The 13,626-nt window shown below is 46.0% G+C and overlaps 1 protein-coding gene across 1 annotated transcript; it reads left to right on the top strand.

Moving 5' to 3' along the window:
- Nucleotides 1-132: 132 nt before the first annotated feature.
- On the top strand, nt 133-13,141 carry ERLEC1 (endoplasmic reticulum lectin 1). The gene is made up of 14 exons (XM_086631922.1): nt 133-294; nt 1,440-1,544; nt 2,186-2,266; nt 2,999-3,076; nt 3,227-3,290; nt 4,998-5,038; nt 7,423-7,646; nt 9,749-9,878; nt 10,319-10,480; nt 11,055-11,114; nt 11,608-11,732; nt 12,130-12,207; nt 12,386-12,461; nt 12,862-13,141. The coding sequence occupies exons 1-14, from the start codon at nt 142-144 to the stop codon at nt 12,931-12,933; spliced, it is 1,449 nt and encodes a 482-aa protein (XP_086488048.1). The 5' UTR covers nt 133-141; the 3' UTR covers nt 12,934-13,141.
- Nucleotides 13,142-13,626: the final 485 nt, after the last annotated feature.

The following is a 13,626-nucleotide window of genomic DNA, read 5'->3' as shown; positions in this document are numbered from 1 at the left end:
CCGGCCGCCCCGGATGTTGATGCTCGGCGGCCCCGTCCCGCCCCGCCCCGCCCCGCCGGAAGCAGACGTGGCGGCGGCGCTGCCCCCCCCCTCCCGCCTCCCGGCGCCGTCCCGCCGCGCTCCCCCGAGCCGCCGGGCGGCATGACAGGGTGCCGGCACCGGCCGCCCGCCCCGCGGGCGCTGCTCTGCGCCTTCCTGGCGGCGGCGGCCGTGGCGGAGGGCGGCCGCGCGCTCCCGCAGCTCAGCGACGACATTCCCTTCAGGGTGAACTGGCCCGGCACCGAGCTCAGCCTGGTCGGTACCGCGGCGGGGGCGTGTGAGGGGGCTCTCGCTCGAGGGGGCTTCGCGGTCATACCGCCAAAAGGGCGGCCCGGGAGGTGGGTCCGGCCGACGGAGCCCTCTGACGCACCGGGCCGGGGGTGGGCGGTAGGCCGCGGCCCGGCAGCTGGGGAGATCCCGGGAAATCTGGCCTAGAAGCCAGCGTGGGAATGGCTGGAGCCTGGGGAGATCCTGGGAAATCTGGCCTAGAAGCCAGCGTGGGAATGACTGGAGTCTGACAGCTGGGGAGATCCCGGGAAATCTGGCCTGGGAGCCAGCGTGGGAATGGCTGGAGTCTGGCAGCTGGGAGCATCCCGGGAAATCTGGCCTGGTAGCCAGCGTGGGAATGGCTGGAGCTTGGGGAGATCCTGGGAAATCTGTCCTAGAAGCCAACGTGGGAATGGCTGGAGTCTGGCAGCTGGGGAGATCCCGGGAAATCTGGCCTGGGAGCCAACGTGGGAATGGCTGGAGCTTGGGGAGATCCCGGGAAATCTGTCCTGGGAGCCAGCGTGGGAATGGCTGGAGTCTGGTAGCTGGGAAGATCCCGGGAAATCTGGCCTGGGAGCCAACGTGGGAATGGCTGGAGTCGGGCAGCCGGGGAGATCCCGGGAAATCTGTCCTGGAAGTCAGCGTGGGAATGGCTGGAGTCTGACAGCTGGGGAGATCCCGGGAAATCTGTCCTGGAAGTCAGCGTGGGAATGGCTGGAGCTTGGGGAGATCCTGGGAAATCTGTCCTAGAAGCCAATGTGGGAATGGCTGGAGCCTGGCAGCTGGGAAGATCCTGGGAAATCTGTCCTGGAAGCTGGTGTGGGAATGGCTGGTTGCAAAACGTGACGGCTGGGGAGGTGTTTCCTGTAGTAAGGGTCTTTTGTAAGAATTAGGAATGTGTGAGGTGAGTGTGGGAATGTGGCTGGAAGCAGAGGGATCAAACGGAAGGAGAGGGCCAACAAACACTACAAACCACTTCAGTGTGAAAGGTCTTGCGATGTAATTAAGATCCAGGGTGCGCTCTGGACCCCTGCCCTATGGATTAACTGCATCGCTCCCGAATTCGGGCATATTTCTAACAAGCAGCATTGAAGGAAACGCCTGATTAATCCGTGAATTCCCTGTTTTCTCAGCCTACAGCCGGCGTCCTGTACAAGGAGGACAACTACATCATCATGACCACTGCGGACAAGGAAAAATACAAATGTATGCTTCCGCTGATAGCCAGTGGCAGTGAGGTGAGCCCAGCCACGCCGCGTTTGTAGCTGCAAACTGTAGGCAAGTCTTCCCAGGATCTTTTCCGTTACTTTTTATTTCATTTTTTTTTTCTCCCAGAAAAGGAAAATCACGTGTAGAACGCGTAGTAGGTGCCTTCACTCTGTGTTACGCTCTAGCTCTGCACAACCCTGAAGTCCTGGTTTAGCAAACAGTTGCTCTGGTGTTCTGTTTATTGCTAGGTCTCTCGTTGCTTGGGAAATTCTTGCATTTTAAGTAATATTGTCAAATTCCAGGCCGGTAAACAACTATGAAGGTTGATAACTCTGCTGTGTCTGGAAATACCATCCTGGTGGTGCTTCTGCCACTAGTAGTATAAGCTTTATCCTCTGTTACGTGTCCCTCAGTTGAAAATCCGAATGCGCAACGTGGGGTTGAAATTAAAAAAGGATATAAATGCATGTGTTTGTACACGAGAAGGTGAAGACTTTTCTGTTTTGACTGCTTTATTTGTGACTTTTATTTGCCCCTTCAGAGCAGGAATTAACGAGGTTTGTGTCTTTTAATTTTCAGTAAGATTTTTTTTTTTTTTACTAGTGCAAATGAATATTAACTAACCAAACTAGTTTTTCTTTTAATGTAATGAAATATCCTTCTCTTCTAGGAAGAAGAAAAGGACTACAAAGGTCCTACTCCAGGAGAACTGCTGGAACCTCTTTTTAAGCAAAGTAGCTGTTCCTATAGAGTATGTTACTTCTGTGTTGATAATTTAAGTGCTGATTGAACGTGTACAGTCCAGTCCATTTCAAGGTTTAGATCTCAGGATTCAAATAATTTGGGTTGCTCTAGTAGCAATTTAAAAGTGTGGGCTTGAACCAAGCCGTGATTTGTGACAATCTAATGAACAGCATTTCTCAGAAAGCGTGAGAAGACCAAAACGAACGTGCTTCTTGAGATTCTGAAAGTTTTCCAATTTTTCATCAACTGTTATCTCATGTCTTGCATTACAAGCCTGACACCAAGCAAGCTGGTGCTGAGAACCAGAGGGAATGAAAGTGGGCAAATCTTACCCCTCCGTGACATCCCACACGAGTCCTGGAGGGAGGAAGAGTGGGTCAAGCACAGCTGGTAAACAGCCTGTATCTACAGCAGTGGCCAAAACCAGCCTGTGCTGAGTCGCTGCAGCTTAGCCCCAGGGGCTTGGGGGCAGACTTAGTCTTTATATCTTATGTAAATATTTTCCCTTTGTTTTATCCGTGTCAAATTTAAGGAAACTTTGCCTGTTGTGTTTATTTGGAACCTCATCAAAATGTGTGGGGAACGCTGAGACCATTCACAGTGCTGTAGTTTTGGAGGGTGCCCAAGCCCACCTGCTTGGGCTGCGTTTCACTGCTGCAAAAGCCAAAATTCGGGGGGGGATTTTCTTTTTTGGAAGGGTGATGTATCTAAACAGAGTCTTTATTTTTTTTTTTTTAAGATTGAATCTTACTGGACTTACGAGGTCTGCCACGGAAAACACATCCGTCAATATCACGAGGAGAAGGAAACGGGACAGGTGGGCTTCTTACAACTTACTGGTCTCAGCCCCTTCTTCCAGTGACATGTTGATGTGTTATTAACTCCACCAGAGGACTTGAATCCCTGTACACTTGAAAAAGTATGGAAAATGGTAGCTGAAATTTCTTTTAACTTCTTTTGATTATAGAAAATAAACATCCAAGAATACTATCTGGGGAATATGATGATGAAGAACCCATTATCAGAACCAGGTTTGTCTTAGATTATTTTATTTTGCCATTGCTAATTAACTGTTTGGGTTTTAATTATTACTGTCTGAGAAATATGCTATAGAAAACTGATTCCCAGTGCAATAGAACAGGATTTTGTAGATTATTCCTTTTTTTTTATAACAAAACATACTGTTTTCAATTCCTTTTCATCTCCTTTCATTGCATCTGTCCTGTCAGTTTTGCCATGCCATCTAAATAATTAGATTAACTAATCTGCCATAATTAATTAGTGTCAGGGAAAGAAAATACGTAGTGTAAGAAACAGAACCAGTATGTGCCAGACCAGACTTCGATAATGTAGCCTGTTGCCATTTCAAGCTGTGAGCAGAGGGCAGAGCGTGTGGCACATCTTGGGCTCTGCCATTCTATGATAAAACACAGTCTGCAAACCCAAACACTTGCAGCTTTTGCAGGTAGATTTGATCCTTGGAACTGTTTGAGAGTCTCTTTTTTAGGGATTCTGGCACAGACCTTCAGAAATACTGAAGCACCTGAAGCGGGACTGTGGTGGAAATGAGGTAGCTGAGCCCCACATTCAAACTGCAGTTTAGAATAACTAATTTTCTGAGCACTCACATTTTTTGCCCAAAAATTATTGTAGATGCTGGACGTTCTTGTGGTCGCTCCCGCCGATATCTGCTTCCCTGGGTGAGCACTTTGGCAGTATATTAGTCCAAAGAACTCTAAAAATCCACAGACTGAGTCCATTCCTCAGAGCTGATAGAAACAACAGAAAAAAACCCCCACATAATCTAGGGTGTTTTTTTATTCTAGGCTAGCATGTAAAAGGCAGGCTCCACTGTTTTTTCTCTTCCTAAAAGTGATTAACCTGAATGCCTCAGACTTGGAGGGGATTCAGTGCTATTAATGCCATTCCTTTGGGTTCCTACCTGCGACCTTCAGTTAGGTGTCTCAGTCCTAAAAAGAACCATGGCTTCAGAACCTGCATTGTTTGGCGTTTCTTTCTTACTGAGTCACAGTGCTTGTTTGTGCCGTCGTTGATCACGTGCAGAGATGCCTCATTCTCCCTAGATGCAGGAAATAAAATGTTTAATTGGAGCTACCAATTCTTTTGTGAGGCTGAAGGTATGTGTGGTGATACCTCAGGTCATTGTATCCGAGTCTTTTAGGATGTTGAGTCCAGACTGTCTCCTGAAGCAGTTTGGAAGGCTCTCACCTGGGACAGCTTGTGACCCTGCTCTATAACCACGATTACTCTCACTGTGGCATTCGGTCTGGCCTCCCTTCTTCCTACAAGTGCACCCTCTGAGGCTGGCTAGTGGGTGGGCTGAAGTACTTGCCCCCTTACTCTCCCAGCCTGTCATTCACTCCCTCCTTTAAAAAGCAGCCAGCTGCCCCTCGAAGAACAGCAGCAGTGACGTGTTCTTCTGCCCTGACTGGCCTTCCTGCGGTGCTGGGGCTGGGTTCGGCCTGGCCTGCGAGCTCAAAATTGGTTTAAGGCTGTGCTGACTCGTGTCTTGTTCTGTTTGCTCTGGAGGCCAGGGCGCTGTTTGTTTATTTCCTTTCTTTCCTCTTTTGCACCTGCAAGTTCATGAAATTGACTCCTGGCGGTTTTTACACAAAGTACTAGCAAATACACAAAATATACAAACTTCTCTGTATATAATTTCATTTTATTTCGAGTTCACGTGCTTTATGCTTACCTCATTCTTAATTATTCCCTAGATCAAGAAGAGAAGGAAAATCCAAAAGAGAGTGCAAAAGAGGCAAGTGAAAAACATCTATTTTAACTTCTGCCGTCAATAGTGGAGGCAATTTATCTATGACGAGATTATATAATTAGTTCTCTACCAAAATCAGTACCAAGAAATGAAACTCTGTTTCTGAGCTGCCCTCTTGTCACTTTTGATGATCAGTCCCAGCTCAGCAAGCTTACTGATTGTAGCTGGGCAACTTGCTTGCCCTCCTACTTATCTGCGTTAAAGTTACGCTGATCTTAAACTCAAATGAGATGGATTAATTACTCTTCTTCTATGAAAACAACACACATAACCACAAAGTCACGTTTTGGTCTAGTGATAGTTATTTTTCCAGCTACATCAGGGATCCCAGTTCCTTTAATGACACTTTCGTGCATGTTGGGTAGGGAGAAATGCTTCCCAAAATCCTACAGCACGAAATCCCTAAAAGATTTCTTAGCTGACTTGATCACCCATCCCATAAATCTCTGTGCTTCCCTTTTCCATTAGAGAACTTTTCCATTTGCTGAGGCCCTAAAACTCAGAATTGAGTTCTTAACTTTATAGCAAAACAGTGGAAGTACCTGAAGCACGTTGGAGGTTGGAATTAGCAGTGGCAGATGTGACCCGTGGACGGACACACGCCTACCTTATTTTCAGTTATCCTTCGTTCTGACTCTGAAATGACATTTTTGTCCACATTTTTGTCTACATGTCCTTTGTAATGCTGGTTTGCACAGCACAGGGTGGGGGTTCTGCTGCAGTGGGTCTCAGCAAACACATGTGCCTGATAAGCATTTTGGAGGTAGCTGGGGGAGCAGACCTGAGTTAGAACACGGCCTGTTCCAGTGGCAGTTATGCCTCTTGGAAACTAAAGAAGGCCGGGTTCTTTGTAGTGTAACTTTTTTTTTTTTATTTCAGAGGGAGTTAAGTCTTTTACTGACTTTTTTTTTGTACAGTATTTATGATGTACATACTCTGTCTTGGTTTCAGTCCATAGAGGATTTAAACTTGCAGTTTGTGTGGAATCTCTGGCCATGAAAGGGAAAGAGCACGTAAGGCAGCCGGCTGGTGTTCAGGGTAACCCAAACCTGCTGTGACTAGAGGTTTATCCGAAATCCTGCTGGGTGCCTCTCAGTGGCGTGCAAGCAGCAGCTATCTCCATTTATGTTTCCTCAGTAGTTACCTTCAATGAAACGCCTAGGCAGAATTTTTCAATTTTTAAGGAAAAATTTCTGTTTCCTTGAGAAAGATGGAAAGGGAAGGCACTAGTAAGTACCCTTTTTGTCAGGCCTTTTGTACCCGACCAGAATATATCTTCGTTTCCTACCTTTGGCTGAATACAGAGCAGATAAGTGACTGGCAGCTGAGGAGCGCCCGAGCAAAGCTGCTGGCATGTTCCTTCTTTAACCTCGTGAATGTCTCATCGCTCTCTTCATGATGGAACAGTTTTCAGGAGGAGAGTGTCAGTGGCCTGTGACAGGGTGTCATGGGTTGAAAACCAAGGCAGGAGAGAGAGAGAAAGGTCTCAGGTCCCCGGGTCAGCATCCTGAGCACAGAGAAGGCACCACTGCCTTTCAGCACAGAGCCTGATGTGTGCACCAAAACCTTTACTAGCTCAAGAAATGCAGTCAGAAAAAGGTCTAGTTTGTGGGTTCCAGCACAGCTTTTACACAAACAGAACTTTTGGTATTCCAGATCTTTAGCTGCTTCCAAGATAGGAGCCAGGAGAAGGACTTTTACCAGTTTAGGGAATTAATTTCTTAAAGTGGAAGTTGGATGAAACACATGAAGGAACAAGTCTGAAGAGAGCTTACTTAAAGCAAAGTGGAATTAACTTTGTATGCATCATTCACTTTGTTAGCCACAGTAACAGGTGGCGTGGGATACTCTGGGTAAGGAACGACCCAGGCTGGGTATTCCGAGAGGTGTGGGGCAGGGATTGGGATGACTTTGCAGCGGCGTTTTTAGATTCCTTGTGGCATTGGAGTGAAGGTGCCGTGCCTGGCCAGGCCTGAGGCGAGTCTGACCAAGCTGCTCACATCTCCCTGTCTCCTAGGCTCCAGGGTGAACACAGCTGGCTCGGTGCTCTTCTGAAACACTGCACTCAGCTGGCAAGCTGTCTGAGAAGCGAAATAGCAGGCAGCCTGCGCAGAGAAACCAGCTGCTTTTGCAGTCAGATAGGGCTGGGTTCTGCAGTCAGACCTCGCGTGGCTCGGCATGTTTGTGCAGCGCTGTGCTGGAGGTGATAAACCAGAACGTGTTCAAATGTTGCAGAAACACCAAGTAACTACACAGGGGCTGGTTTCAATCCAGTAATGCTGGCTCTGTATAGAGTAATAATATTTTTCATTTCAGAAGAGTCAAAGGAGTTTTACTGTGATTCTTAACTTTTGCTTTCTTTCACCTAGATACCTACAAAAAACATAGAAGGGCAGATGACTCCATACTATCCTGTAGAAATGGGAAACGGCACACCTTGCAGCTTGAGACAGAACCTACCCCGGTCGAGTACAGTGATGTACATCTGTCACCCAGAAGCTAAACACGAGATTCTTTCAGTAGCAGAAGTTACAACCTGTGAATATGAGGTGGTTATCCTGACACCCCTGTTGTGCAGCCATCCTAAGTACAGGTACGGTGCTGACGTTTTGGCTAACGTTACCACTTCAGATGGCCATCGGTTTGCGTGTGTTAGGCACATATCCAGCTGTGGCTTCTGTCACAGACACTGGTGGGTCACTTTGGCCAGTGCAGTTTTGTAAAGTTTTAGTTGAGTTTTCATGGTACATTGCACAATATTTGCATTTCCTAAGTCTCTCCTGATTGATCTGTATGAGTAGCAGGTGGAAAGTAGAATTTTCTTTTCAGCAGGTAAGTTGCTAGCCCTGTCCTTCCAGAGGAGCACGGAGTGGGGCGCTGAGGCTGCGGGCAGATTAAGGACACCCTGCTTAACATTTATGTCAGCAGTACTCTCAACTTACAGAGCTCCCATCTGCTTTATAACCTTACCTTCGCCTGTATAAATCATTTTCTTATGAAGAATTCACAATTTCAGTGTTGTTTTCCAAAAATCAAGTTTACAATTCTCTTCTTTTTCCCCTCTCCCTGAGTTGTACCATGCATCTAAGGGAAATCCTTAGTGTCGATAGTACAGATTTTTGACCTTTCGAGGGATGTAAACAGAATTGCAAAGTGCACGACACACAAATGAAAGGGGAAATAATGGACAGGAGTTCTGAATTTCCCATGAGCACAGACATTGGAACAAGTGAGTGGTAGGGTTTGGTAGCACTATGTTATCTGTTGCACTTACCTACTGCACTGTTATCTGTTTACTACATGAGTCTTTTAAGCTTCTGTATGAGCAGGAGAATAGAAGGCGCACAGGCAAATTGTTCAGTCCTTTGGTAAGAACAAAAGCTGGAGCTGCTATCTCCTTCCAAAGGGAAGGTGTGGGAGGCTTCCTGGCCACTAGCAGGAAATACTTAAAATAAACATACAAGAGCTTTATTCTCCCACTTACGTCATCTTAGTAAATAAAGATAGTTGGAGATAGGCTGGAAACTCTGCTGGGCGTCAGCAGAGGTGGGAACAAACCAAGCTCAGTTTTCAGGTGTGCTTTTCCTGTTCTGTGTTCTCTGAAACAGCACTGAGCAGTGCCTCAGCCACCAGCGCCTCTCCTCTACATCCATTACCTTATCCAGTAACACACTTGGGTTAACTTAGCAAGAGTATATCCTTTAGTTCCAGTTGTTGTTCTTATTTGGGTGCAATTTGACTTTTTTTAAAGTGCTGGCAACTGGGGACAGGGAGGAAGGCAGTGAAAAATAGCATTTGTCTACTGTAACTATTAATGTTTAAATAAAATAAAGATCAAACTAGGCTTCTTTGGTACAGGACTTACTTAAGAGCGTAGTTACTATTTAGGAAATGTTTTCAGATTCTTTTTACCAAAGTGGTGATTATTATACAGCTACTGGTTATTACAGACTCTTCCCAGGAGGACATCCCAAAAAGCCCTCTTGCCTCTGAAGCAGTACCTGCATGTTTTGTAAATAAGCTTTCCCTAACGAGCACCTTTTTCAGTGAGACAAGCGAGGAAAACTAAACAAATGCTTTATGATTTACACTTTGTTCTTCACTTTCCTTTGCTGTTTTCTGTTCAGGCTTATTTGGTGTTTCAATGAGGCCTTTGTTTGTGGAAACTAAGGACAAAGCTGTTACACCCTGCTTCATCTTTTTGCTTCCTGAAATAAGCTGGTTTTGCACCCTCCTGAAGAGGGTGATAAAGGAATAAAGGTGTAGATGCAGCATGAAGAGCCACACGTGTCACAGAAATATAAGAACGTATTATTTTAATTATAGAGGACCTGCCTCTGTGGAGTTTAACCTTTGCTGTCTCCCAGCTCCCAAGGGGCTTTGGCAGAGCCTTCACACTGCACGTGTGGCACCCGTGCCATGCGGTTTGCCTTTCCATCTGCAACTTTTTCCTTATGAAGCAGAGGAGTTAGATGACACTGCCAGTCCTCCGGCAGCGTCAGGAGCGAGCCCACGCTGGGCAAAAGCATGTTTGCATCAGTGGTAAGAACAGTGTAGCCTTTGGCTGAGGTGCTGCAAGCGCAAGGAAAAAGGCCACACACCTCAGCCCAGCTCAGTCAGCAACTCAGAGCAATAAAAAAGGATGTTTTTACCTCAGAGCCTAATAAGTGCTGTATTCTTGACTTGTTTGGGCAGGTTCAGGGCTTCCCCTGTGAACGACATCTTTTGCCAGTCTTTGCCAGGATCCCCACTTAAACCCCATAATCTGGAACAGCTGGAGAAACAGCAAGAAATGATGAAGATGCCTTTTAGAAGGGTTAAAGAGGTAGGATTGCTTTAATTTTAAATAGAAAAATACTTGTTTTCCCTGCTGTAACGCACACAGCTTTCAGTTCCATGGAATAAATTCTCTTACCCAACTTCGTAAGACCACGTCAGTCTTTCAAACAGTCCTTGAGCTTGTCGAACCCATCTGTAACTTACCTTACTTGGAAGGAAAACAAAGCAAGGAAGTTTGGGCCACTAATTTAACACTTTTCTAGCCTTCTTCACCTGCAGTTTACAAACGTGTTAAGTTTTTGACTTTCCATCTCTTTCAGCTATGCTGAAGACAGTGAAAACAGTTTGTTTTCACTACATTTTCCCTCAGCCTACTTCACCTCACACCAAGTAACCCCATCTAGTTTGTAAGGCTTTGCAAGGGACACACAAAATCTAACCAGGTGTATATTTTTGTGTCTCTGTTTGTGTGTACTTCAATTTCAGGAAGAAATGCATTCAACAAAAGAAGAGAAACTTTCTTCCATTCACAAGCCTGTTGCTGTTGGAAGCCATCAACTATTAACTGTGGGAACAACCCACATCTCCAAACTGACCGATGACCAGCTTATAAAGGAATTTCTTAGTGGTTCCTACTGCTTCCATGGGGTGAGAATAAAGCTATGTGTAATAAAACAGCTACTCCTTAATTGCACTCAGGAGTTGATGTATGTGTTTAGTTTTTCCGTGACCTCTGCTAGTTGCATCCTCACACACGTAATAATTGCCTTTCCCTGCATTCATACAGGGAAGGTGAGTGCTCATTTTGTTAATGAGAAGAAAAAAAAAATCTGATAGAATTTATGGAGAGAACAGCCAGCAGAGAAAATGCATCTGAAGTTTTGTCTATCTTTGAAAGAGGAAAATGTTTCTTTAAAAGACGAATAGGGGGTATACAAATAGTTTAAGGAATTTAGCCTGATGTGGCTCTTCCAAGATTCTACATGAAAAAATTAGATGCTCTTTGCTTACACTCATCTGGGAATAGATGGAATTCCCTTGCTGTTACTCTAAGAGATTCTCTCTCAATGCAAACCTCGAATCGACACGTCTGAGTAACAGACATGGAGTTTTACAGCTAAAATAGCCAGTGGTTTAGGGTCTGGAGGGGAATGGACGTGGTTGTTTTGGGGATTTTGGGTTGGTTTGGAGGTTTTAACGCTGAGGTGATACCTCTCCCCAGGGTGTTGGTTGGTGGAAGTACGAGTTCTGCTACGGCAAATACGTTCATCAGTATCATGAGGTACGTTTGAACGGTTTTATCTTCTGTCACTAGGTGGCTGTGGGTGTGAGGGGAAAAAGGGTTAGAGAACTGTCCCTGCTTGGGGAAAAAAACCTGAAACATCCTTTTTTTGGCTGATCAACATCTTGAATTTAAGAAGGTGGATTTCAGAAAAGAAATTCTCCATGTGCTGCCTAAGTTTATGCAGGGGGATGCAGGTACAGTGTCAGATAGAGCATGGTGATAACAAAAGCTGAAAAAATGTGGGTTTTCCTGTGGGAATGCTCTTCTCCTCATTGAAATGCTTGGATCAGCTCACACAGCCTCTGTGGCTGTTCCGAAGAGACCATCAACTCGACTGCAACACAAGATCAATCACAGTTTGTCCCAAATGCAAGAAGACATCACGCTGACAGCAGCAGCCTTGCTCTAGAAATGACATTCTACGTGTCATTCAAACATCCTCTCTGCTGATCTTAAAATCCAAGGTAATTATCAGCTTGTCCTTTTTTAGGATAAGGAAAGTGGCAAGACTTCTGTGGTCGTGGGTACCTGGAACAAGGAGGAACACATGGAATGGGCCAGGAAGAACGCTGCCAGAACCTACTATCTCAGAGAAGACGGCACGCAGACAGTCAGGTACGGCTCCAGCCACTGGGACCACTGCTCCAGCTGTCTGCTCCTGCTCTCATACTGGGGACAGAGCGGAATAAATGCCAGGGCCTGCTTCTGTAGTGCATGAATGCTCAGTTTACAGACCGATAGGAGAGCAGGGCGTGTGTATTTCTTCCCCTCCCTACCGCCTGCCAATACACACACAGCACCAGAAAATGTAATTCAACACTTCGGATATGATGCAGAGAAAAGTCTTCCAAGAGTGAACAACTGTTTCCTTCGGCAGTAACATGACTTGTTTGTTTTGTAGATTAATTAAATATTTGAAGAATTATGAGATACTGTATCACACAAGTTAGCCATGTGCTTAAGAATTGTGTTCAATGTTTCCAAGCTTTTCCATTCTGTTCTTTTGTGGCAGGATGGTGTCTCATTTCTATGGAAATGGAGATGTTTGTGACTTAACAGACAAGCCGAGGCAGGTGACTGTGAAATTGAAGTAAGTGAACTTTTTAGTAAACTTTTTTAGTTTTGTGTCTCTGCAGGGAAAGCCTCTGCTGTCCTCAGAAAACAAGGACTGTTAGCTTAGGAGAAATCCATAGGTACTAGGGAAGGAGATGGGTTAGTTCTGTGCTTGTTGCATGCTCAACACTGCAACATTTCTCTTCTGTTTTCAGATGTAAAGAGTCCGATTCCCCTCACGCCGTGACCATATACATGTTAGAGCCTCATTCTTGCCAATACATCCTTGGGGTACGTAAAGACATGCTTGGATTCCCTCAGATCAGGTGCCACCTGCTAGAGGACGTCTCCAGGTGTACATTTAAAGCAGCCCCTTCCTTCCCGTGGCCCTTCACAAAAGATTCCTGTAGTGTACGTTAGCCCGGATACGGAGCAGCTAAACGAGCAGGGCGCTTTGTTCAGTGGCACTGGCTTAGAGAAAGGAGAGTTGTCACTAATTACAGTGGTTACCTCGTTACTGCGCCACAGAGGTCATCCCTGAAGGTAAAAAGCGCTCGCTAAATTTTACAGAGCGATGCTGGAGCACCGTGCCCCTTGCCATCTGTGTAATCGCATGGTTACTGTTGATACCTCTTAGAAAAGTTTATCAGTGGTTTCACAGCCTTTAATCTTTGGATCCCTTCTGTTCAAGGTGGAGTCTCCAGTCATCTGTAAAATTCTGGACACAGCAGATGAACACGGGCTCCTTTCGGTGCCCAGCTGAAGCCCACGGTGCCTGTCGCCAACCCAGCTGGTGTTTCCCATGTGAACATCCCCTCTGGGAGATGACAGAGGCAGAGGGAAGCTTTCGGCCAACCAACCTCACCAGCAGAATTCTACAGGATGAGGGACTCGCCAACCACTTTGTGTATAACTATGTGTATATAAGAGCTTATCGACAAACTTTTCATGATTAAAAATCTTGTCTTGCACTTCCTGTTTGGCTCGCGTGTGACACGTTCTACAGCCGTCGCCATCGTTAGGGTCTAAATTACCAACTTCAAAAAGGCAAAATAACCAAGGTCCAGCTTCACGGGAGGAGTCCGACTGCCACCAGGGTGAAGCCGACGCTTCTGGCGCAGCAGCGCATCATCTACTGCCCTGACTGTGTCCAAACACAACCGTCACCTCCGTGGGGTTGCCTGGAACTGAATTACCACCACAGTCCTCCCTCCCCTTCCCTCAGCCCGGGCTGCTTTCCAGGACACTTTTTTTTTTTTTTTTAATATTAACATTGTAGAGTTTTTCATGTATTTATTTTCCTGAACATTCTTTCTTACTGCCATATCTCAGATTTGCTGTTTTCCTTCTAAGGATGCTAAGGGATGATACTGGTGACCTACAATCGGCGTTTTTTGGGGCAGAGTTGTCACTATTAGGGAGACTTGGGGACTTGCACGTGTCTATACTGAGCCCT

This window comes from Tauraco erythrolophus, chromosome 2 (assembly GCF_009769465.1).
Source record: "Tauraco erythrolophus isolate bTauEry1 chromosome 2, bTauEry1.pri, whole genome shotgun sequence".
Taxonomy (NCBI): domain Eukaryota; kingdom Metazoa; phylum Chordata; class Aves; order Musophagiformes; family Musophagidae; genus Tauraco; species Tauraco erythrolophus.
Note: the sequence above shows the minus strand (reverse complement) of the source record. Positions and strands in the feature narration are given on the sequence as shown.

Bases quoted from the DNA above. Each gene is read 5' to 3' on its own strand.
- ERLEC1 (XM_086631922.1), top strand. From the start codon at position 142: ATGACAGGGTGCCGGCACCGGCCGCCCGCCCCGCGGGCGCTGCTCTGC. The intron at 1,545-2,185 runs GTGAGCCCAGCC...CTTCTCTTCTAG, and splicing joins TGATAGCCAGTGGCAGTGAG to GAAGAAGAAAAGGACTACAA. The intron at 12,208-12,385 runs GTAAGTGAACTT...TTCTGTTTTCAG, and splicing joins CAGGTGACTGTGAAATTGAA to ATGTAAAGAGTCCGATTCCC.